The sequence below is a fragment of the Drosophila persimilis genome, unplaced genomic scaffold, assembly GCF_003286085.1.
Source record: "Drosophila persimilis strain 14011-0111.01,24,50 unplaced genomic scaffold, DperRS2 tig00001523-arrow-arrow-pilon, whole genome shotgun sequence".
Lineage (NCBI taxonomy): Eukaryota > Metazoa > Arthropoda > Insecta > Diptera > Drosophilidae > Drosophila > Drosophila persimilis.
Window position 1 is genome coordinate 2,071 of NW_020825514.1, and position 25,080 is coordinate 27,150.

The following is a 25,080-nucleotide window of genomic DNA, read 5'->3' on the forward strand; positions in this document are numbered from 1 at the left end:
ACTCCAGCTCGGATAAAAAGGGAAAACAGCAATTGATTCTGGACTTCCTGATCCAAATCGCGCTCAACTAAATGCCAGTAAAAATCATGTTCCAAAACGTCAATGGCATCGTTCAACGGCGTAGGCGAAATGAACTTAACGAACATCTAAACAAACACAGGCCAGATCTGATGCTACTCGCTGAGCACAACCTGAGAAGTACGCACTCAGCCGGATTAACCAACTACCAATTCGTGAGGCAACATGTAGCAAGCTTAGAATCCACGCAGAACAGCACAAGAAGCCCTGGAACAGCAGTAGCCATCTGCTTGAGAAATGGACTCAGTTACGAACGAGTGAAAATCGACCAAATGCAATACATCGAGGCTGTGGCAGTGCAGATTTTCTATACAAACAGACGCAATTTAAGAACTGGATTAATTGCAATCTCACTCTACCTACGCCCCCAGCATCCTCTACTAAGCTCAGACTTGGACATTCTAATGCACTCGCTAGCTCAAATAGAGGATCATGAGCAATTCGTAATCGGATGTGATTTGAACGCGAAACACCCTGCCTGGAATAGGCCCACGTACCGTCCAGAACACATCAACACGTCAGGAATTAGCTTAGAGCGGTGGCTGGCAGACCAACCATTCCTAATTCTCCACCCAACCCAAGAACCCACACGTCCCAATCAGACAGGAGACTCCTCAATAGATTTTTTCCTAACATCATCCTCAACCCCAATAGACTACTCAACATTTACCTACGGCTGCAAAATCATCAAAGACTTCCCATCAGACCACTTTGGAATAACCATAAACATAAATCTAGGACGGAACCGACTAAACTACAACCCACCAAAATCGATACACAATTTTCATAAAATAGACCCGATCCACTGGAACACAATAATTCTACAGAACCTAACACACATTCCAAACACCCAAAACTTAAACACAGCTGACATAGATAACCACGTACATACTCTAACAAATGCAATAGCCAAAGCCCTTGACTCTGATGAGGCAATCCCAAAAATAACCATAAACCCGACTAACCCAAACAATCCGTTCACCCGACTTAGCACCCACTGCCTAAACCTAATCAAAAAAAAACGAAAACTTAGACGCATGCTTTTCCGCCGCCTATCCACCCTTACACCCAACCAACGCAACCAAATCAAAGACACTATAAAAGAACTGGACATACAAATAAACTGTCACATAGAAATTGCAGAGCTGAAAACAATAGAACAAAAACTACGCAAAATTAACCCAAGTAAAATTAGCCAGAAATCACTCCAAACACTCAATCCAAACACCCCACCAAAAGAACAACTAGCTCATGACCTACATTTGACCAACGAGGAAGCAGCTCTAATAGACATAGACCTAAACCTTAGCTCCTCCCAAAATATAACTTCCACTTTTCACAAAATTAATGCCCTGGCGTGGTCCTTTGAAAGAGTCCATAGCCAAAATGAAAACATCACCGACTCAGACCCTGTCCTCAGGGCACACACAATCGCCATCAATGAAACAATAGCCCAAACCACATCCACAACACTAAACTCATACAAAACTACATTCAATATTTCCAGAACAGCAGATGGTAACTGGCCCGAGTCACATGAACGCGGATTCACAAACGCCGAAGAGCTCTTTGAAATACTCAAAATAAAAAACTCAAAGAAGACCATGGGACCGGACGGCACCAGCAACTTTCTGATGAAACACTGCAATATGCCAATACTAAAACATTTAGCAACACTATTCAACCACTGCCTAAACTTAGGATACTTTCCTTCCGAATGGAAGAACAGCAGAATCATCGCCATTCACAAACCTGGATTAAATCCGCACAGCCTCCGAGCATACAGGCCTATTGCTCTACTATCTGCAATAAGTCTGCTGCTGGAGAAAATAATAATGCAACAAATACAGAAGCACATGGACTCACATAGCACGTTGAAAGATACTCAGTATGGCTTCAGAGCGAAATCATCAACCAACCATGCGTTCATCGCAGCAAATGATTTCATCTTTGAGAATTTATCCCACAAACGTGCTACAATAGCCTGTGCTCTGGACTTTGAGAAGGCTTTTGACACAGTCTGGACCAGCGGACTCATTTACAAGATGACCCAATTAAATTTCACCCCAGACATAACAAAAATAGTCCATAATTATTTAACAAACCGCTCATTTCAAGTTAGCAGCCCAGAAGACTCGGATCTGTCCCTTATAAGGTCGATCCCAGCAGGGGTTCCACAAGGTTCACTGCTGGCACCCATCCTCTACAACATCTACCTGGCAGACATGCCCGATTACCAAGTCCCTACCGGCTCAACCACACAAATTAAAGCACTAATCTACGCCGATGATATCCTGCTACTGGCATCTTCCGGTTCAATGGCCATCGCTGAAAGAGAGCTAAACGGGTACCTGAACATACTGTGCCACTACTTCACCAAATGGCATCTCAAACTCAACGCAAGCAAATGCACCAGCTCAATCCTTAAGGGCCCACGATTGGGCTACCTGTACAGGAATGCGAGGAGATTCCAGCCCAGTCTGTTCATCTACGATAGACTGGCAATCAAATACGAAAAGCAGTTCAAGTACCTTGGTGTTGTATACGACGAAAAGCTGAACTTCAAGATACACACAGCAAATGCCCGAAGGAAAGCATGTGCAATGATCCACAAGATCCAACACATATACAAGCCAATATCCTCCAATCAAGGGAACATCAGTCACATCACCAGAATCTGCGCTCTAGCCTACAAAAAACTAATACAACCAGTTCTTATGTACGGCTATGTAGCGTGGATGAACATAAAGACTATCGAGATGGAAGAGCTGCGCCGGTTCGAAAGAAAAATACTTCGCAAATCAATCGGCACTCAAAGCAGAGACTCATTGACGGGCCACTACATACCGAACAAGCGACTTTATAAATTAACAAAAACAACAAGGATAGACAGACTCATGTTCCAAATACTGGAGAAGCTGGTCGAAAGAGATAATACGACACAAACGGAAATACCTGCAAACTACCACACTGAGTTCCTTACCGCCCATCATTTAACCCATCTAATGGAAATGGGCATTATCTATGACGAAGACGAAAACCTCATCTTCCACCACAGAAGACATCGATCTCTAAGTCACGCCGACGGTCTGGTATTCAATACCAGTCAATAAGCCACTCCCCCGACCAACTGTAAATACTGTAAATACTCCCCTCCACTCCACCCTCCTTTACCCAGTAAAATAAGAATAGAATAAGCTTAGCACATAAATTAGCCCATAAGATCTAAACCAAATCAAAAGTAAACTTTATCCAGGTTTTTAACTTAACCATTTTTTCCTGGAAAACACTAAACCACTAGATATTAACTATAACATAACCTAAACTAAAGATAAGATCTCTAATATAATAGTAACCAAAAGACTAGCACCCGGATAAGCTTAAAGCGCAGGGTAAAATTACACACACATAAGATAAAGTAAGCTTGAACTTGTCACTCATGTATCACTATATACCTAAGCAGAAGCTGTGCTACTGTAATATGAAATATGACAATAAATAAACGCTAAAAAAAAAAAAAAACGCGATCGATTATTACAAATTCAGACTTTGAAAGTGAATAGTGAAAATGGCTCGTACCAAGCAGACTGCTCGTAAATCGACTGGTGGCAAGGCGCCGCGCAAACAACTGGCTACCAAGGCCGCACGTAAAAGTGCTCCAGCAACCGGAGGCGTGAAGAAACCTCATCGCTATCGCCCCGGCACTGTTGCCCTCCGTGAAATCCGTCGCTACCAGAAGAGTACCGAGCTGCTGATCCGCAAACTGCCTTTCCAGCGTTTGGTTCGTGAAATCGCTCAGGATTTCAAAACTGACTTGCGTTTCCAGAGCTCGGCAGTAATGGCACTCCAGGAAGCTAGCGAAGCCTATCTGGTCGGCCTCTTCGAAGATACCAACTTGTGCGCCATCCATGCCAAGCGTGTCACAATCATGCCCAAGGACATCCAACTGGCCAGACGTATCCGTGGCGAGCGTGCTTAAGTTGATATTTCTTCGTCAGGCGCATATAAATTTCATACAAATCGGTCCTTTTCAGGACCACAAAATAATTTTCAATGAGATTTTTTATTTCTGCATACTCGTACTATTTTTCCCAAATAAAATATTTGTAATTTTGTCTTTGCTTTGTGCTAGAGCGTTGGTTTAGATACAAAACAGAATTGGATTGGGAGAATACCGTATACGATCCGTATTAAATGTATAGTTAGACGAATGTTTTGACATCTTCTGGTTTTTCATTCAAGAATTTTGCTGATTGTAAGAATTCTAAAAGGCGGACAACATTTGTGTAGGGTTAAATTGCGGCGACACATATAATTTCTATGTATTTGGGAAAGAAAAATATATTTTTGTTGCGAGGTGATAAACCTATCAGAAACAAACAGATAGACCTGTGGAACTAGAATAGAATACAAACCCTTTTAACGCAATTTTAGATTTTTCCAATGACCAATAAATTGCATTTGATATTTTTCGAATCTACTACTGGTATACTAGTATGCAATAATTGGTCGTTATAAATGAAAATATATGAAAATCTTCAACAAAAGTAAATGAAATATGTTCTTAAGATTCGTATAAATTGGTATAGACAATAAAATTTACGTAAAATTTATTTTTTCGATTTTTACTTTGAGATGAACTTAATTTGTAGTGCTATGTGGGTAAGAAAGTATGTTATTTATGGGTAAATATTGGCAAAAATGGATCAGAAATAATATAAAATTGAAAATCGTGTTCATTTCCTTAAGAAAAATGGTTTTAAACAATATATTTTTAAGCATTTATATTTTTTGACCCCTAAATTCAATGTTGAACATATCCAGAAAGTGGTCTTTTTGTACCTAATAGGGTTATCTTCAAAACGATTTTAAAATACCATACTAAACGATATGTGAATATATGTTTATTGTCTCTTAAAGTAAATTAATCAAATTTTATGTTTAAAAAAAAAGTTTATCAAAATGAGCCAGCATTGTTATTTATTAATATCATTGAATCCAAAATATAAGAGTTGGATAACTAGTTGTCAAAGTTTGCACAATTATTAAAAATCGATGATGGACGATATTCACAAAATAAATGATTTACAGTAATATTTGAAATATTTAACAATATGAATCAATGAAAATATATTTCAATTATTTAATAGTTATATATAGAAAAGCAAATATAAGCCAGACGTTCAATGAAACTTCTAACAAACAAATCACCAATGCTAAAATCATCTTCGTACTACCCTTCTACTCGCTTCTCATTCGAACGAGGGACCATAGCCCAGGTCCACAACGGCGTTTTTTCATTGAAAAGTGTAATTTTGTAAAGAATAATGTCTGATTCTGCAGTTGCAACATCCGCGTCTCCAGTGGCTGCTCCACCAGTACCAGCGGAGAAGAAGGTGGCCGCCAAAAAGGCATCTGGATCCGCTGCTGCTACTGCAAAGGCAAAGAAGCCCACAGCTCCACCATCGCATCCCCCAACTCAGCAAATGGTTGACGCTTCGATTAAGAGCTTGAAGGAACGTGGCGGCTCATCGCTTTTGGCAATCAAGAAATATATTACTGCCGAATACAAATGCGATGCCCAGAAACTGGCCCCATTTATCAAGAAGTACTTGAAGTCGGCCGTTGCCAATGGAAAGCTGATCCAAACAAAGGGAAAGGGTGCATCTGGTTCGTTTAAGCTGTCGGCTTCCGCCAAAAAGGAGCCTAAGCCAAAGGTTGCATCTGTCGAGAAGAAAGTTAAAAGTAAGAAGGTGGCGTCATCGTCGTCGGCGGCAACCAAGAAGACAGCAAGCCCTAAAAAAGCAGCCGCTGCCGGTGACAAGAAACTAAAGGTGAAGAAGTCAGTCGCCACCAAGAAGACCGCCGAGAAGAAGAAAACTGAGAAGGCAAAGGCTAAGGATGCGAAGAAAACTGGAACCGTGAAGGCGAAGCCAACAGCGACAAAGGCCAAGTCGAGCCCAGCAAAACCAAAGCCAAAGCCAAAAGCAAAGGCTGTAGCTGCAGCGGCATCTGTCAAGCCCAAGAAGACAACGAAGAAGCCAGCAGCTCCCGCCACTGTAAAGAAGCCGAAAGCCAAGACGACGGCGGCCAAAAAGTAAAGTGTGAAACTGTACACGTTGGTGTACAAGGTCGCATTCGAAATTTTAGATGTATCCGTCTGAAATTGATTTAAACAAGCCCTTTTCAGGGCTACAAAACTATATTCAAAAGAGATACAAATTATCGAGCCTTGTCTTGCATACATACGAGTATGCTACAGATATATTGTATATTTAGCATCCAGTTCAAACGTTATTCAAAGAGTTATTCGGAATGAATTTTTCCCGAACCGAATCAAATACGTACATATGTATGAAAAACCGTTCACACAGACGCTGTATCTCAGAGGTCGGCAATTGAATAAAATTGTTATTGTATTGTGCATATATTTCTTGCATATCGATGAAATTATATATTGAAAATGGAATTTCTTTGGAAGAACATTTTGTGGCCCTGAAAAGGGCCTTTTTGGGTTTTGTTCGAAACCAATTTACTTGGAGCTGGTGTACTTGGTGACAGCCTTGGTTCCCTCACTAACAGCGTGCTTGGCCAGCTCTCCCGGCAGCAGCAGGCGCACAGCCGTTTGGATTTCCCGACTGGTGATGGTTGAGCGCTTGTTGTAATGAGCCAAGCGAGACGCCTCGGCAGCAATGCGCTCGAAGATGTCATTTACAAAGCTGTTCATGATGCTCATCGCTTTCGACGAAATACCAGTGTCAGGATGGACTTGCTTCAGAACTTTGTAAATATAGATGGCATAGCTCTCCTTCCTCTTGCGCTTCTTCTTCTTGTCGTTCTTGGTGATGTTCTTCTGAGCCTTTCCAGCCTTTTTGGCTGCCTTTCCACTAGTCTTGGGAGGCATTTTTCACTTCACTTTATGTAAAACACTTAATGTGTTTGAACGGACTGGGCTCAGAAGCTTATAGTTTTATTCGAGTAGTCTGTTCAGGTTTAACATACATTTCGTAGCGGGCGAAAACCCACCCCTTGGTTGAGCGCTCATGCAGTCGGAAAAGGTATAAATATGGCGTTCTGTGGCGTTGGACAACATTCGTGTGTGAACAGTGAAAAAGCAAAGGAATCTATTAACATGTCTGGTCGTGGTAAAGGTGGCAAAGTGAAGGGAAAGGCAAAGTCTCGGTCGAACCGTGCTGGTCTTCAGTTCCCTGTTGGTCGTATTCATCGTCTACTTCGCAAGGGCAACTATGCCGAGCGTGTCGGTGCCGGCGCTCCCGTTTACCTGGCTGCCGTGATGGAATACTTGGCCGCTGAAGTTCTCGAGTTGGCTGGCAATGCTGCCCGTGATAACAAGAAGACGAGAATTATCCCTCGCCATCTGCAGCTGGCCATCCGCAACGATGAGGAGTTGAACAAACTGCTCTCAGGCGTCACCATTGCTCAGGGTGGTGTGTTGCCCAACATCCAGGCCGTTCTGCTGCCCAAGAAGACCGAGAAGAAGGCATAAATGTTCCAATAGCAAAAACAATTTACATTCTTGTACAATATATAAACCAAAACGTCCTTTTCAGGACGACCAAACTATGTCAAAAGAATTAAGAGAATTTTCATAATTTATTATCATTCATTATTATCAGTTGAAATAAAATGCACATATTTGTGTTTTTTTGGTACAGGGCCTAAAAGAAAGTACAGTTGCGTCCGACGCATCTGAACAACGGATGAAATTCAATGTTTGCTTGCCAAGAAAGAACCCAAATTTTACCTACCTACCCAAGTTTATCTACGAGAATACTTTCGATCAAAAAGTTCCCATCTTGGAAAGATGGCTGAACTTTTAGACTGAAAGAAAGAAAAACACTATATGCAGCGCACATACATATGTATGTACATAGTAGATGGGAATTGCGTATTGCAATCAATGACTCGACAATCAATTAATTTTTTCTTTCATTATTCTGCTTTTACTTCACTATTATCAAGTACGATTCATGATTTTGAAAATATGTCTCTCTTCTAGATTATTTTGTGGTCCTGAAAAGGACCGATTGTTTAATTTATGGTTACTTTTGAACTGCAGACTATACAGATTTTCTTAACCGCCGAAACCGTACAGCGTGCGGCCTTGTCTCTTCAGAGCATACACAACATCCATGGCTGTGACTGTCTTCCTCTTGGCATGTTCGGTGTAGGTGACGGCATCACGGATAACGTTTTCCAAAAACACTTTCAGCACTCCACGAGTTTCCTCGTAGATGAGTCCCGAGATACGTTTTACACCGCCACGACGAGCTAAACGGCGGATAGCGGGCTTCGTGATACCCTGGATGTTATCACGAAGAACCTTGCGATGACGCTTAGCGCCTCCCTTTCCCAAGCCTTTGCCACCTTTACCACGACCAGTCATTTTCTTTCACTATGTTGTTTCACTTTACGACACGAAGAACGAATGCCATCCACATTTTGTATCGCTTGTATTTATACAAAACACCATCAAAACACGAGTGAGTCCGAATGATATGTGCATCTCGCTCGTGAAATGAAATAGCATGCTTCGGCAACTCTCTCGTTTCAACCCTCCACCAGAAGAATGCTTTATAAGTAAGTGGCGGGATGCGCGATCGATTATTACAAATTCAGACTTTGAAAGTGAATAGTGAAAATGGCTCGTACCAAGTGTGAACAGTGATAAAGAAAACAGTGCCTGGTCGTGGTAAAGGTGGCCAAGTGAAGTGAAGGACTAAAAGGACTAAGTGAATTGACGTGATCAAAGTGTAACAAGTGTAACAAGTCAGAAAATCGCATATATTGCACCTCTAAAAACTGAACTTTTTAAAAATAGTGAGCAGAGATTGTGCAACTAAAACCAATATACTGCTAGAAGCAGAGTGCCTCTACATATGTGATATGCCGGAGAAAGGAGGCTGCAGTGTGGAAAAAGCGAACAAAATGGCAGCACATTCGGCAATCACTGACGATGTTAGGCTCGTTGACGAGGCAATGGAAGCTGAATATGATAACGTGAAAAGGACCAGAGCAGAATTATCAACCTCTGACAGTGATTGCGAAAGTGATCTAATAAGTGATTGCGATACGGAACAAGATACCGTTATAATGGACCGCGATGAGATGGATTCTATCATGGAAGAACTCAATTTTCTACGTGCTGAGCACATTAAATACAAAAAATACATCGAAGCCGTAAACACAACGCCAAAAACAACACCAAAACCCAAAAAAACGAAACCTGAGGATGTGAAGGAAAGTGAAGGTGCACCGACTACACCCAAAAAATCAAAAAAAGCTAGTGCAAGCAAACAAATTCCCAACACAAAACCCCAACAAACCATACCGGAGGATGTGCAAAATAAGGAATTTCCAAAACTGCCCACAACCAAATCACCAGCTAAGCCAATAAGTATACCGAAAAAGACCGTGATACCCACCAAAAATGGCAATAACGAAAAAGGTCTACCGGTCATAGTAACGTACCAGCAAAACGCCAAAGCCCTAACAACACTCCTGAAGGAATCATCAAAGAAATTTACTCTCAACATCCTAAACAAAAACGTGATACATGTAAAGGTCTTCACATTGGCAGATTTCAACCTAACCAAAGAGTTGTTGAACAAAAACAAAGTGTTGTACTATAGCTTCACGCCTAAGCAAGTTAAGCCACACACAGTGATCTTAAGGAAACTACCACTTGAAGTGTACGATTCTGATGAGGTCAAGACAGCACTAGTTGAGGCCGTGCCTGAGCTAAACATCCTGTCAGTGAAGCCTTACAAGGAAAAGATGTGGATGGTTCAAGTGGAGAAAACTGAAAAAATAAACGAAATATTTAAAGTAACAACACTCCTCAACTGCCGAATTAACATCGAGGGTTTCAAGCCGCACCCAAACGCAATTAAGCAATGTCACAATTGCCAACGGTTCTGCCATGTTGCCAGCAACTGCAAAATGGCATTCCGCTGTGTCAAATGCACAAAAACACATGCTCCAGGGCAATGCACCCTAAAGAAAAAGGAAGACGGCCAAGAAGATACAACACAAAAAACCCAATGCGTGAACTGCTCTGGAAATCATACGGCCAATGCTAAAATCTGCCCAGTACGAATTGAGTACATCAAAAAAATGACCGAAAGGCGAAACCACACCCAAAAAAAAACAAACAAGTCCATCGCAACTGCAGCTGCAACTGTCCAGCTACAAAGCCGAATTGAAAAGGGACGAAGCTACGCCTCAGCAGCCAAAAGCAAGCCGATACCTACACAAGTGAAGGAAATCCCGAGAGCACGCCAAGAAAAGAAACAGGCAAACACCGCAGAAGAAAACGCCGGTTTTTCATTTGAACAACTGAACGGGGACTCTGTGGAGGCATTTGGAAAAGAGTTGCTTACCTGCTTCGACATCATGCAATCCCTAATTAAGAAATACCCAAACTCCAGCTCGGATAAAAAGGGAAAACAGCAATTGATTCTGGACTTCCTGATCCAAATCGCGCTCAACTAAATGCCAGTAAAAATCATGTTCCAAAACGTCAATGGCATCGTTCAACGGCGTAGGCGAAATGAACTTAACGAACATCTAAACAAACACAGGCCAGATCTGATGCTACTCGCTGAGCACAACCTGAGAAGTACGCACTCAGCCGGATTAACCAACTACCAATTCGTGAGGCAACATGTAGCAAGCTTAGAATCCACGCAGAACAGCACAAGAAGCCCTGGAACAGCAGTAGCCATCTGCGTGAGAAATGGACTCAGTTACGAACGAGTGAAAATCGACCAAATGCAATACATCGAGGCTGTGGCAGTGCAGATTTCCTATACAAACAGACGCAATATAAGAACTGGATTAATTGCAATCTCACTCTACCTACGCCCCCAGCATCCTTTACTAAGCTCAGACTTGGACATTCTAATGCACTCGCTAGCTCAAATAGAGGATCATGAGCAATTCGTAATCGGATGTGATTTGAACGCGAAACACCCAGCCTGGAATAGGCCCACGTACCGTCCAGAACACATCAACACGTCAGGAATTAGCTTAGAGCGGTGGCTGGCAGACCAACCATTCCTAATTCTCCACCCAACCCAAGAACCCACACGTCCCAACCAGACAGGAGACTCCTCAATAGATTTTTTCCTAACATCATCCTCAACCCCAATAGACTACTCAACATTTACCTACGGCTGCAAAATCATCAAAGACTTCCCATCAGACCACTTTGGAATAACCATAAACATAAATCTAGGACGGAACCGACTAAACTACAACCCACCAAAATCGATACACAATTTTCATAAAATAGACCCGATCCACTGGAACACAATAATTCTACAGAACCTAAGACACATCCCAAACACCCAAAACTTAAACACAGCTGACATAGATAACCACGTACATACTCTAACAAATGCAATAGCCAAAGCCCTTGACTCTGATGAGGCAATCCCAAAAATAACCATAAACCCGACTAACCCAAACAATCCGTTCACCCGACTTAGCACCCACTGCCTAAACCTAATCAAAAAAAAACGAAAACTTAGACGCATGCTTTTCCGCCGCCTATCCACCCTTACACCCAACCAACGCAACCAAATCAAAGACACTATAAAAGAATTGGACATACAAATAAACTGTCACATAGAAATCGCAGAACTGAAAACAATAGACCAAAAACTACGCAAAATTAACCCAAGTAAAATTAGCCAGAAATCACTCCAAACACTCAATCCAAACACCCCACCAAAAGAACAACTAGCTCATGACCTACATTTGACCAACGAGGAAGCAGCTCTAATAGACATAGACCTAAACCTTAGCACCTCCCAAAATATAACTTCCACTTTTCACAAAATTAATGCCCTGGCGTGGTCCTTTGAAAGAGTCCATAGCCAAAATGAAAACATCACCGACTCAGACCCTGTCCTCAGGGCACACACAATCGCCATTAATGAAACAATAGCCCAAACCACATCCACAACACTAAACTCATACAAAACTACATTCAATATTTCCAGAACAGCAGATGGTAACTGGCCCGAGTCCCATGAATGCGGATTCACAAACGCCGAAGAGCTCTTTGAAATACTGAAAATAAAAAACTCAAAGAAGACCATGGGACCGGACGGCACCAGCAACTTTCTGATGAAACACTGCAATATGCCAATGCTAAAACATTTAGCAACACTATTCAACCACTGCCTAAACTTAGGATACTTCCCTTCCGAATGGAAGAACAGCAGAATCATCGCCATTCACAAACCTGGATTAAATCCGCACAGCCTCCGAGCCTACAGGCCTATTGCTCTACTATCTGCAATAAGTCTGCTGCTGGAGAAAATAATAATGCAACAAATACAGAAGCACATGGACTCACATAGCACGTTGAAAGATACTCAGTATGGCTTCAGAGCGAAATCGTCAACCAACCATGCGTTCATCGCAGCAAATGATTTCATCTTTGAGAATTTATCCCACAAACGTGCTACAATAGCCTGTGCTCTGGACTTTGAGAAGGCTTTCGACACAGTCTGGACCAGCGGACTCATTTACAAGATGACCCAATTAAATTTCACCCCAGACATAACAAAAATAGTCCATAATTATTTAACAAACCGCTCATTTCAAGTTAGCAGCCCAGAAGACTCGGATCTGTCCCTTATAAGGTCGATCCCAGCAGGGGTTCCACAAGGCTCACTGCTGGCACCCATCCTCTACAACATCTACCTGGCAGACATGCCCGATTACCAAGTCCCTACCGGCTCAACCACACAAATTAAAGCACTAATCTACGCCGATGATATCCTGCTACTGGCATCTTCCGGTTCAATGGCCATCGCTGAAAGAGAGCTAAACGGGTACCTGAACATACTGTGCCACTACTTCACCAAATGGCATCTCAAACTCAACGCAAGCAAATGCACCAGCTCAATCATTAAGGGCCCACGATTGGGCTACCTGTACAGGAATGCGAGGAGATTCCAGCCCAGTCTGTTCATCTACGATAGACTGGCAATCAAATACGAAAAGCAGTTCAAGTACCTTGGTGTTGTATACGACGAAAAGCTGAACTTCAAGATACACACAGCAAATGCCCGAAGGAAAGCATGTGCAATGATCCACAAGATCCAACACATATACAAGCCAATATCCTCCAATCAAGGGAACATCAGTCACATCACCAGAATCTGCGCTCTAGCCTACAAAAAACTAATACAACCAGTTCTTATGTACGGCTATGTAGCGTGGATGAACATAAAGACTATAGAGATGGAAGAGCTGCGCCGGTTCGAAAGAAAAATACTTCGCAAATCAATCGGCACTCAAAGCAGAGACTCATTGACGGGCCACTACATACCGAACAAACGACTTTATAAATTAACAAAAACAACAAGAATAGACAGACTCATGTTCCAAATACTGGAGAAGCTGGTCGAAAGAGATAATACGACACAAACGGAAATACCCGCAAACTACCACACTGAGTTCCTTACCGCCCATCATTTAACCCATCTAATGGAAATGGGCATTATCTATGACGAAGACGAAAACCTCATCTTCCACCACAGAAGACATCGATCTCTAAGTCACGCCGACGGTCTGGTATTCAATACCAGTCAATAAGCCACTCCCCCGACCAACTGTAAATACTGTAAATACTCCCCTCCACTCCACCCTCCTTTACCCAGTAAAATAAGAATAGAATAAGCTTAGCACATAAATTAGCCCATAAGATCTAAACCAAATCAAAAGTAAACTTTATCCAGGTTTTTAACTTAACCATTTTTTCCTGGAAAACACTAAACCACTAGATATTAACTATAACATAACCTAAACTAAAGATAAGATCTCTAATATAATAGTAACCAAAAGACTAGCACCCGGATAAGCTTAAAGCGCAGGGTAAAATTACACACACATAAGATAAAGTAAGCTTGAACTTGTCACTCATGTATCACTATATACCTAAGCAGAAGCTGTGCTACTGTAATATGAAATATGACAATAAATAAACGCTAAAAAAAAAAAAAAAACGCGATCGATTATTACAAATTCAGACTTTGAAAGTGAATAGTGAAAATGGCTCGTACCAAGTGTGAACAGTGATAAAGAAAACAGTGCCTGGTCGTGGTAAAGGTGGCCAAGTGAAGTAAAGTGAAGTGAAGGACTAAAAGGACTAAGTGAATTGACGTGATCAAAGTGTAACAAGTCAGAAAATCGCATATATTGCACCTCTAAAATCTGAACTTTTTAAAAATAGTGAGCAGACATTGTGCAACTAAAACCAATATACTGCTAGAAGCAGAGTGCCTCTACATATGTGATATGCCGGAGAAAGGAGGCTGCAGTGTGGAAAAAGCGAACAAAATGGCAGCACATTCGGCAATCAGTGACGATGTTAGGCTCGTTGACGAGGCAATGGAAGCTGAATACGATAACGTAAAAAGGACCAGAGCAGAATTATCAACCTCTGACAGTGATTGCGAAAGTGATCTAATAAGTGATTGCGAAACGGAACAAGATACCGTAATAATGGACCGCGATGAGATGGATTCCATCATGGAAGAACTCAATTTTCTACGTGCTGAGCACATTAAATACAAAAAATACATCGAAGCCGTAAACGCGACGCCAAAAACAACACCAAAACCCAAAAAAACGAAACCTGAGGATGTAAAGGAAAGTGAAGGTGCACCGACTACACCCAAAAAATCAAAAAAAGCTAGTGCAAGCAAACAAATTCCCAACACAAAACCCCAACAAACCATACCGGAGGATGTGCAAAATAAGGAATTTCCTAAACTGCCCACAACCAAATCACCAGCTAAGCCAATTAGTATACCGAAAAAGACCGTGATACCCACCAAAAATGGCAATAACGAAAAAGGTCTACCGGTCATAGTAACGTACCAGCAAAACGCCAAAGCCCTAACAACACTCCTGAAGGAATCATCAAAGAAATTCACTCTCAACATCCTAAACAAAAACGTGATACATGTAAAGGTCTTCACATTGGCAGATTTCAACCTAACCAAAGAGTTGTTGAACAAAAACAAAGTGTTGTACTATAGCTTCACGCCTAAGCAAGTTAAGCCACACACAGTGATCTTAAGGAAACTACCACTTGAAGTGTACGATTCTGATGAGGTCAAGACAGCACTAGTTGAGGCCGTGCCTGAGCTAAACATCCTGTCAGTGAAGCCTTACAAGGAAAAGATGTGGATGGTTCAAGTGGAGAAAACTGAAAAAATAAACGAAATATTTAAAGTAACAACACTCCTCAACTGCCGAATTAACATCGAGGGTTTCAAGCCGCACCCAAACGCAATTAAGCAATGTCACAATTGCCAACGGTTCTGCCATGTTGCCAGCAACTGCAAAATGGCATTCCGCTGTGTCAAATGCACAAAAACACATGCTCCAGGGCAATGCACCTTAAAGAAAAAGGAAGACGGCCAAGAAGATACCACACAAAAAACCCAATGCGTGAACTGCTCTGGAAATCATACGGCCAATGCTAAAATCTGCCCAGTACGAATTGAGTACATCAAAAAAATGACCGAAAGGCGAAACCACACCCAAAAAAAAACAAACAAGTCCATCGCCACTGCAGCTGCAACTGTCCAGCTACAAAGCCGAATTGAAAAGGGACGAAGCTACGCCTCAGCAGCCAAAAGCAAGCCGATACCTACACAAGTGAAGGAAATCCCGAGAGCACGCCAAGAAAAGAAACAGGCAAACACCGCAGAAGAAAACGCCGGTTTTTCATTTGAACAACTGAACGGGGACTCTGTGGAGGCATTTGGAAAAGATTTGCTTACCTGCTTCGACATCATGCAATCCCTAATTAAGAAATACCCAAACTCCAGCTCGGATAAAAAGGGAAAACAGCAATTGATTCTGGACTTCCTGATCCAAATCGCGCTCAACTAAATGCCAGTAAAAATCATGTTCCAAAACGTCAATGGCATCGTTCAACGGCGTAGGCGAAATGAACTTAACGAGCATCTAAACAAACACAGGCCAGATCTGATGCTACTCGCTGAGCACAACCTGAGAAGTACGCACTCAGCCGGATTAACCAACTACCAATTCGTGAGGCAACATGTAGCAAGCTTAGAATCCACGCAGAACAGCACAAGAAGCCCTGGAACAGCAGTAGCCATCTGCGTGAGAAATGGACTCAGTTACGAACGAGTGAAAATCGACCAAATGCAATACATCGAGGCTGTGGCAGTGCAGATTTCCTATACAAACAGACGCAATATAAGAACTGGATTAATTGCAATCTCACTCTACCTACGCCCCCAGCATCCTTTACTAAGCTCAGACTTGGACATTCTAATGCACTCGCTAGCTCAAATAGAGGATCATGAGCAATTCGTAATCGGATGTGATTTGAACGCGAAACACCCAGCCTGGAATAGGCCCACGTACCGTCCAGAACACATCAACACGTCAGGAATTAGCTTAGAGCGGTGGCTGGCAGACCAACCATTCCTAATTCTCCACCCAACCCAAGAACCCACACGTCCCAACCAGACAGGAGACTCCTCAATAGATTTTTTCCTAACATCATCCTCAACCCCAATAGACTACTCAACATTTACCTACGGCTGCAAAATCATCAAAGACTTCCCATCAGACCACTTTGGAATAACCATAAACATAAATCTAGGACGGAACCGACTAAACTACAACCCACCAAAATCGATACACAATTTTCATAAAATAGACCCGATCCACTGGAACACAATAATTCTACAGAACCTAAGACACATCCCAAACACCCAAAACTTAAACACAGCTGACATAGATAACCACGTACATACTCTAACAAGTGCAATAGCCAAAGCCCTTGACTCTGATGAGGCAATCCCAAAAATAACCATAAACCCGACTAACCCAAACAATCCGTTCACCCGACTTAGCACCCACTGCCTAAACCTAATCAAAAAAAAACGAAAACTTAGACGCATGCTTTTCCGCCGCCTATCCACCCTTACACCCAACCAACGCAACCAAATCAAAGACACTATAAAAGAATTGGACATACAAATAAACTGTCACATAGAAATCGCAGAACTGAAAACAATAGACCAAAAACTACGCAAAATTAACCCAAGTAAAATTAGCCAGAAATCACTCCAAACACTCAATCCAAACACCCCACCAAAAGAACAACTAGCTCATGACCTACATTTGACCAACGAGGAAGCAGCTCTAATAGACATAGACCTAAACCTTAGCACCTCCCAAAATATAACTTCCACTTTTCACAAAATTAATGCCCTGGCGTGGTCCTTCGAAAGAGTCCATAGCCAAAATGAAAACATCACCGACTCAGACCCTGTCCTCAGGGCACACACAATCGCCATCAATGAAACAATAGCCCAAACCTCATCCACAACACTAAACTCATACAAAACTACATTCAATATTTCCAGAACAGCAGATGGTAACTGGCCCGAGTCCCATGAATGCGGATTCACAAACGCCGAAGAGCTCTTTGAAATACTGAAAATAAAAAACTCAAAGAAGACCATGGGACCGGACGGCACCAGCAACTTTCTGATGAAACACTGCAATATGCCAATGCTAAAACATTTAGCAACACTATTCAACCACTGCCTAAACTTAGGATACTTTCCTTCCGAATGGAAGAACAGCAGAATCATCGCCATTCACAAACCTGGATTAAATCCGCACAGCCTCCGAGCATACAGGCCTATTGCTCTACTATCTGCAATAAGTCTGCTGCTGGAGAAAATAATAATGCAACAAATACAGAAGCACATGGACTCACATAGCACGTTGAAAGATACTCAGTATGGCTTCAGAGCGAAATCATCAACCAACCATGCGTTCATCGCAGCAAATGATTTCATCTTTGAGAATTTATCCCACAAACGTGCTACAATAGCCTGTGCTCTGGACTTTGAGAAGGCTTTTGACACAGTCTGGACCAGCGGACTCATTTACAAGATGACCCAATTAAATTTCACCCCAGACATAACAAAAATAGTCCATAATTATTTAACAAACCGCTCATTTCAAGTTAGCAGCCCAGAAGACTCGGATCTGTCCCTTATAAGGTCGATCCCAGCAGGGGTTCCACAAGGTTCACTGCTGGCACCCATCCTCTACAACATCTACCTGGCAGACATGCCCGATTACCAAGTCCCTACCGGCTCAACCACACAAATTAAAGCACTAATCTACGCCGATGATATCCTGCTACTGGCATCTTCCGGTTCAATGGCCATCGCTGAAAGAGAGCTAAACGGGTACCTGAACATACTGTGCCACTACTTCACCAAATGGCATCTCAAACTCAACGCAAGCAAATGCACCAGTTCAATCCTTAAGGGCCCACGATTGGGCTACCTGTACAGGAATGCGAGGAGATTCCAGCCCAGTCTGTTCATCTACGATAGACTGGCAATCAAATACGAAAAGCAGTTCAAGTACCTTGGTGTTGTATACGACGAAAAGCTGAACTTCAAGACACACACAGCAAATGCCCGAAGGAAAGCGTGTGCAATGATCCACAAGATCCAGCACATATACAAACCAATATCCTCCAATCAAGGGAACATCAGTCACATCACCAGAATCTGCGCTCTAGCCTACAAAAAACTAATACAACCAGTTCTTATGTACGGCTATGTAGCGTGGATGAACATAAAGACTATCGAGATGGAAGAGCTGCGCCGGTTCGAAAGAAAAATACTTCGCAAATCAATCGGCACTCAAAGCAGAGACGCATTGACGGGCCACTACATACCGAACAAGCGACTTTATAAATTAACAAAAACAACAAGGATAGACAGACTCATGTTCCAAATACTGGAGAAGCTGGTCGAAAGAGATAATACGATACAAACGGAAATACCCGCAAACTACCACACTGAGTTCCTTACCGCCCATCATTTAACCCATCTAATGGAAATGGGCATTATCTATGACGAAGACGAAAACCTCATCTTCCACCACAGAAGACATCGATCTCTAAGTCACGCCGACGGTCTGGTATTCAATACCAGTCAATAAGCCACTCCCCCGACCAACTGTAAATACTGTAAATACTCCCCTCCACTCCACCCTCCTTTACCCAGTAAAATAAGAATAGAATAAGCTTAGCACGTAAATTAGCCCATAAGACCTAACCCAAATCAAAAGTATACTTTATCCAGGTTTTTAACTTAACCATTTTTTCCCTGGAAAACACCAAACCACTAGATATTAACTATAACATAACCTAAACTAAAGATAAGATCTCTAATATAATAGTAACCAAAAGACTAGCACCCTGATAAGCTTAAAGCGCAGAGTAAAATTACACACATAAGATAAAGTAAGCTTGAACTTGTCACTCATGTAACACTATATACCTAAGCAGAAGCTGTGCTACTGTAATATGAAATATGACAATAAATAAACGCTAAAAAAAAAAAAAAAAACGCGATCGATTATTACAAATTCAGACTTTGAAAGTGAATAGTGAAAATGGCTCGTACCAAGCAGACTGCTCGTAAATCGACTGGTGGCAAGGCGCCGCGCAAACAACTGGCTACCAAGGCCGCACGTAAAAGTGCTCCAGCAACCGGAGGCGTGAAGAAACCTCATCGCTATCGCCCCGGCACTGTTGCCCTCCGTGAAATCCGTCGCTACCAGAAGAGTACCGAGCTGCTGATCCGCAAACTGCCTTTCCAGCGTTTGGTTCGTGAAATCGCTCAGGATTTCAAAACTGACTTGCGTTTCCAGAGCTCGGCAGTAATGGCACTCCAGGAAGCTAGCGAAGCCTATCTGGTCGGCCTCTTCGAAGATACCAACTTGTGCGCCATCCATGCCAAGCGTGTCACAATCATGCCCAAGGACATCCAACTGGCCAGACGTATCCGTGGCGAGCGTGCTTAAGTTGATATTTCTTCGTCAGGCGCATATAAATTTCATACAAATCGGTCCTTTTCAGGACCACAAAATAATTTTCAATGAGATTTTTTATTTCTGCATACTCGTACTATTTTTCCCAAATAAAATATTTGTAATTTTGTCTTTGCTTTGTGCTAGAGCGTTGGTTTAGATACAAAACAGAATTGGATTGGGAGAATACCGTATACGATCCGTATTAAATGTATAGTTAGACGAATGTTTTGACATCTTCTGGTTTTTCATTTTTCACAACATTTGTGTACGGTTAAATTGCGGCGACACATATAATTTCTATGTATTTGGGAAAGAAAAATATATTTTTGTTGCGAGGTGATAAACCTATCAGAAACAAACAGATAGACCTGTGGAACTAGAATAGAATACAAACCCTTTTAACGCAATTTTAGATTTTTCCAATGACCAATAAATTGCATTTGATATTTTTCGAATCTTCTACTGTATGCTAGTATGCAATAATTGGTCGTTATAAATTAAAATATATGAAAATCTTCAACAAAAGTAAATGAAATATGTTTTTAAGATTCGTATAAATTGGTATAGACAATAAAATTTACGTAAAATTTATTTTTTCGATTTTTACTTTGAGATGAACTTAATTTGTAGTGCTATGTGGGTAAGAAAGTATGTTATTTATGGGTAAATATTGGCAAAAATGGATCAGAAATAATATAAAATTGAAAATCGTGTTCATTTCCTTAAGAAAAATGGTTTTAAACAATATATTTTTAAGCATTTATATTTTTTGACCCCTAAATTCAATGTTGAACATATCCAGAAAGTGGTCTTTTTGTACCTAATAGGGTTATCTTCAAAACGATTTTAAAATACCATACTAAACGATATGTGAATATATGTTTATTGTCTCTTAAAGTAAATTAATCAAATTTTATGTTTAAAAAAAAAGTTTATCAAAATGAGCCAGCATTGTTATTTATTAATATCATTGAATCCAAAATATAAGAGTTGGATAACTAGTTGTCAAAGTTTGCACAATTATTAAAAATCGATGATGGACGATATTCACAAAATAAATGATTTACAGTAATATTTGAAATATTTAACAATATGAATCAATGAAAATATATTTCAATTATTTAATAGTTATATATAGAAAAGCAAAAATAAGCCAGACGTTCAATGAAACTTCTAACAAACAAATCACCAATGCTAAAATCATCTTCGTACTACCCTTCTACTCGCTTCTCATTCGAACGAGGGACCATAGCCCAGGTCCACAACGGCGTTTTTTCATTGAAAAGTGTAATTTTGTAAAGAATAATGTCTGATTCTGCAGTTGCAACATCCGCGTCTCCAGTGGCTGCTCCACCAGTACCAGCGGAGAAGAAGGTGGCCGCCAAAAAGGCATCTGGATCCGCTGCTGCTACTGCAAAGGCAAAGAAGCCCACAGCTCCACCATCGCATCCCCCAACTCAGCAAATGGTTGACGCTTCGATTAAGAGCTTGAAGGAACGTGGCGGCTCATCGCTTTTGGCAATCAAGAAATATATTACTGCCGAATACAAATGCGATGCCCAGAAACTGGCCCCATTTATCAAGAAGTACTTGAAGTCGGCCGTTGCCAATGGAAAGCTGATCCAAACAAAGGGAAAGGGTGCATCTGGTTCGTTTAAGCTGTCGGCTTCCGCCAAAAAGGAGCCTAAGCCAAAGGTTGCATCTGTCGAGAAGAAAGTTAAAAGTAAGAAGGTGGCGTCATCGTCGTCGGCGGCAACCAAGAAGACAGCAAGCCCTAAAAAAGCAGCCGCTGCCGGTGACAAGAAACTAAAGGTGAAGAAGTCAGTCGCCACCAAGAAGACCGCCGAGAAGAAGAAAACTGAGAAGGCAAAGGCTAAGGATGCGAAGAAAACTGGAACCGTGAAGGCGAAGCCAACAGCGACAAAGGCCAAGTCGAGCCCAGCAAAACCAAAGCCAAAGCCAAAAGCAAAGGCTGTAGCTGCAGCGGCATCTGTCAAGCCCAAGAAGACAACGAAGAAGCCAGCAGCTCCCGCCACTGTAAAGAAGCCGAAAGCCAAGACGACGGCGGCCAAAAAGTAAAGTGTGAAACTGTACACGTTGGTGTACAAGGTCGCATTCGAAATTTTAGATGTATCCGTCTGAAATTGATTTAAACAAGCCCTTTTCAGGGCTACAAAACTATATTCAAAAGAGATACAAATTATCGAGCCTTGTCTTGCATACATACGAGTATGCTATAGATATATTGTATATTTAGCATCCAGTTCAAACGTTATTCAAAGAGTTATTCGGAATGCATTTTTCCCGAACCGAATCAAATACGTACATATGTATGAAAAACCGTTCGCACAGACGCTGTATCTCAGAGGTCGGCAATTGAATAAAATTGTTATTGTATTGTGCATATATTTCTTGCATATCGATGAAATTATATATTGAAAATGGAATTTCTTTGGAAGAACATTTTGTGGCCCTGAAAAGGGCCTTTTTGGGTTTTGTTCGAAACCAATTTACTTGGAGCTGGTGTACTTGGTGACAGCCTTGGTTCCCTCACTAACAGCGTGCTTGGCCAGCTCTCCCGGCAGCAGCAGGCGCACAGCCGTTTGGATTTCCCGACTGGTGATGGTTGAGCGCTTGTTGTAATGAGCCAAGCGAGACGCCTCGGCAGCAATGCGCTCGAAGATGTCATTTACAAAGCTGTTCATGATGCTCATCGCTTTCGACGAAATACCAGTGTCAGGATGGACTTGCTTCAGAACTTTGTAAATATAGATGGCATAGCTCTCCTTCCTCTTGCGCTTCTTCTTCTTGTCGTTCTTGGTGATGTTCTTCTGAGCCTTTCCAGCCTTTTTGGCTGCCTTTCCACTAGTCTTGGGAGGCATTTTTCACTTCACTTTATGTAAAACACTTAATGTGTTTGAACGGACTGGGCTCAGAAGCTTATAGTTTTATTCGAGTAGTCTGTTCAGGTTTAACATACATTTCGTAGCGGGCGAAAACCCACCCCTTGGTTGAGCGCTCATGCAGTCGGAAAAGGTATAAATATGGCGTTCTGTGGCGTTGGACAACATTCGTGTGTGAACAGTGAAAAAGCAAAGGAATCTATTAACATGTCTGGTCGTGGTAAAGGTGGCAAAGTGAAGGGAAAGGCAAAGTCTCGGTCGAACCGTGCTGGTCTTCAGTTCCCTGTTGGTCGTATTCATCGTCTACTTCGCAAGGGCAACTATGCCGAGCGTGTCGGTGCCGGCGCTCCCGTTTACCTGGCTGCCGTGATGGAATACTTGGCCGCTGAAGTTCTCGAGTTGGCTGGCAATGCTGCCCGTGATAACAAGAAGACGAGAATTATCCCTCGCCATCTGCAGCTGGCCATCCGCAACGATGAGGAGTTGAACAAACTGCTCTCAGGCGTCACCATTGCTCAGGGTGGTGTGTTGCCCAACATCCAGGCCGTTCTGCTGCCCAAGAAGACCGAGAAGAAGGCATAAATGTTCCAATAGCAAAAACAATTTACATTCTTGTACAATATATAAACCAAAACGTCCTTTTCAGGACGACCAAACTATGTCAAAAGAATTAAGAGAATTTTCATAATTTATTATCATTCATTATTATCAGTTGAAATAAAATGCACATATTTGTGTTTTTTTGGTACAGGGCCTAAAAGAAAGTACAGTTGCGTCCGACTCATCTGAACAACGGATGAAATTCAATGTTTGCTTGCCAAGAAAGAACCCAAATTTTACCTACCTACCCAAGTTTATCTACGAGAATACTTTCGATCAAAAAGTTCCCATCTTGGAAAGATGGCTGAACTTTTAGACTGAAAGAAAGAAAAACACTATATGCAGCGCACATACATATGTATGTACATAGTAGATGGGAATTGCGTATTGCAATCAATGACTCGACAATCAATTCATTTTTTCTTTCATTATTCTGCTTTTACTTTTACTATTATCAAGTACGATTCATGATTTTGAAAATATGTCTCCCTTCTAGATTATTTTGTGGTCCTGAAAAGGACCGATTGTTTAATTTATGGTTACTTTTGAACTGCAGACTATACAGATTTTCTTAACCGCCGAAACCGTACAGCGTGCGGCCTTGTCTCTTCAGAGCATACACAACATCCATGGCTGTGACTGTCTTCCTCTTGGCATGTTCGGTGTAGGTGACGGCATCACGGATAACGTTTTCCAAAAACACTTTCAGCACTCCACGAGTTTCCTCGTAGATGAGTCCCGAGATACGTTTTACACCGCCACGACGAGCTAAACGGCGGATAGCGGGCTTCGTGATACCCTGGATGTTATCACGAAGAACCTTGCGATGACGCTTAGCGCCTCCCTTTCCCAAGCCTTTGCCACCTTTACCACGACCAGTCATTTTCTTTCACTATGTTGTTTCACTTTACGACACGAAGAACGAATGCCATCCACATTTTGTATCGCTTGTATTTATACAAAACACCATCAAAACACGAGTGAGTCCGAATGATATGTGCATCTCGCTCGTGAAATGAAATAGCATGCTTTGGCAACTCTCTCGTTTCAACCCTCCACCAGAAGAATGCTTTATAAGTAAGTGGCGGGATGCGCGATCGATTATTACAAATTCAGACTTTGAAAGTGAATAGTGAAAATGGCTCGTACCAAGTGTGAACAGTGATAAAGAAAACAGTGCCTGGTCGTGGTAAAGGTGGCCAAGTGAAGTGAAGGACTACAAGGACTAAGTGAATTGACGTGATCAAAGTGTAACAAGTGTAACAAGTCAGAAAATCGCATATATTGCACCTCTAAAATCTGAACTTTTTAAAAATAGTGAGCAGACATTGTGCAACTAAAACCAATATACTGCTAGAAGCAGAGTGCCTCTACATATGTGATATGCCGGAGAAAGGAGGCTGCAGTGTGGAAAAAGCGAACAAAATGGCAGCACATTCGGCAATCAGTGACGATGTTAGGCTCGTTGACGAGGCAATGGAAGCTGAATATGATAACGTGAAAAGGACCAGAGCAGAATTATCAACCTCTGACAGTGATTGCGAAAGTGATCTAATAA

At 41.8% G+C, this 25,080-nt stretch overlaps 10 protein-coding genes across 10 annotated transcripts; 6 read left to right on the forward strand and 4 right to left on the reverse strand.

Moving 5' to 3' along the window:
* The first annotated feature begins 3,634 nt into the window (after nucleotides 1–3,634).
* Nucleotides 3,635–4,114, forward strand: LOC6604122 (histone H3). The gene has a single exon (XM_002029019.2). The coding sequence runs from the start codon at nucleotides 3,647–3,649 to the stop codon at nucleotides 4,055–4,057; it is 411 nt and encodes a 136-aa protein (XP_002029055.1). The 5' UTR covers nucleotides 3,635–3,646; the 3' UTR covers nucleotides 4,058–4,114.
* Nucleotides 4,115–5,394: 1,280 nt separating this feature from the next.
* On the forward strand, nucleotides 5,395–6,269 carry LOC6604119 (histone H1). Its single transcript, XM_002029020.2, has one exon. It carries the CDS (start codon nucleotides 5,406–5,408, stop codon nucleotides 6,177–6,179), a length of 774 nt encoding a protein of 257 aa, XP_002029056.2. The 5' UTR covers nucleotides 5,395–5,405; the 3' UTR covers nucleotides 6,180–6,269.
* A 303-nt stretch (nucleotides 6,270–6,572) lies between these two features.
* On the reverse strand, nucleotides 6,573–6,993 carry LOC6604118 (histone H2B). The gene has a single exon (XM_002029021.2). The coding sequence runs from the start codon at nucleotides 6,980–6,982 to the stop codon at nucleotides 6,611–6,613; it is 372 nt and encodes a 123-aa protein (XP_002029057.1). The 5' UTR covers nucleotides 6,983–6,993; the 3' UTR covers nucleotides 6,573–6,610.
* Nucleotides 6,994–7,185: 192 nt separating this feature from the next.
* LOC6604120 (histone H2A) lies at nucleotides 7,186–7,649 on the forward strand. Its single transcript, XM_002029022.2, has one exon. The coding sequence runs from the start codon at nucleotides 7,211–7,213 to the stop codon at nucleotides 7,583–7,585; it is 375 nt and encodes a 124-aa protein (XP_002029058.1). The 5' UTR covers nucleotides 7,186–7,210; the 3' UTR covers nucleotides 7,586–7,649.
* Nucleotides 7,650–8,110: 461 nt separating this feature from the next.
* LOC6604121 (histone H4) lies at nucleotides 8,111–8,515 on the reverse strand. The gene has a single exon (XM_026994244.1). The coding sequence runs from the start codon at nucleotides 8,483–8,485 to the stop codon at nucleotides 8,174–8,176; it is 312 nt and encodes a 103-aa protein (XP_026850045.1). The 5' UTR covers nucleotides 8,486–8,515; the 3' UTR covers nucleotides 8,111–8,173.
* Nucleotides 8,516–19,587: 11,072 nt separating this feature from the next.
* On the forward strand, nucleotides 19,588–20,067 carry LOC113567030 (histone H3). Its single transcript, XM_026994242.1, has one exon. It carries the CDS (start codon nucleotides 19,600–19,602, stop codon nucleotides 20,008–20,010), a length of 411 nt encoding a protein of 136 aa, XP_026850043.1. The 5' UTR covers nucleotides 19,588–19,599; the 3' UTR covers nucleotides 20,011–20,067.
* Nucleotides 20,068–21,313: 1,246 nt separating this feature from the next.
* Nucleotides 21,314–22,188, forward strand: LOC6587650 (histone H1). Its single transcript, XM_002013084.2, has one exon. The coding sequence runs from the start codon at nucleotides 21,325–21,327 to the stop codon at nucleotides 22,096–22,098; it is 774 nt and encodes a 257-aa protein (XP_002013120.1). The 5' UTR covers nucleotides 21,314–21,324; the 3' UTR covers nucleotides 22,099–22,188.
* A 303-nt stretch (nucleotides 22,189–22,491) lies between these two features.
* On the reverse strand, nucleotides 22,492–22,912 carry LOC6588599 (histone H2B). The gene has a single exon (XM_002013085.2). It carries the CDS (start codon nucleotides 22,899–22,901, stop codon nucleotides 22,530–22,532), a length of 372 nt encoding a protein of 123 aa, XP_002013121.2. The 5' UTR covers nucleotides 22,902–22,912; the 3' UTR covers nucleotides 22,492–22,529.
* A 192-nt stretch (nucleotides 22,913–23,104) lies between these two features.
* LOC6588523 (histone H2A) lies at nucleotides 23,105–23,568 on the forward strand. The gene has a single exon (XM_002013086.2). It carries the CDS (start codon nucleotides 23,130–23,132, stop codon nucleotides 23,502–23,504), a length of 375 nt encoding a protein of 124 aa, XP_002013122.1. The 5' UTR covers nucleotides 23,105–23,129; the 3' UTR covers nucleotides 23,505–23,568.
* A 462-nt stretch (nucleotides 23,569–24,030) lies between these two features.
* LOC113567031 (histone H4) lies at nucleotides 24,031–24,435 on the reverse strand. Its single transcript, XM_026994243.1, has one exon. It carries the CDS (start codon nucleotides 24,403–24,405, stop codon nucleotides 24,094–24,096), a length of 312 nt encoding a protein of 103 aa, XP_026850044.1. The 5' UTR covers nucleotides 24,406–24,435; the 3' UTR covers nucleotides 24,031–24,093.
* Between the last annotated feature and the right edge of the window lie 645 nt (nucleotides 24,436–25,080).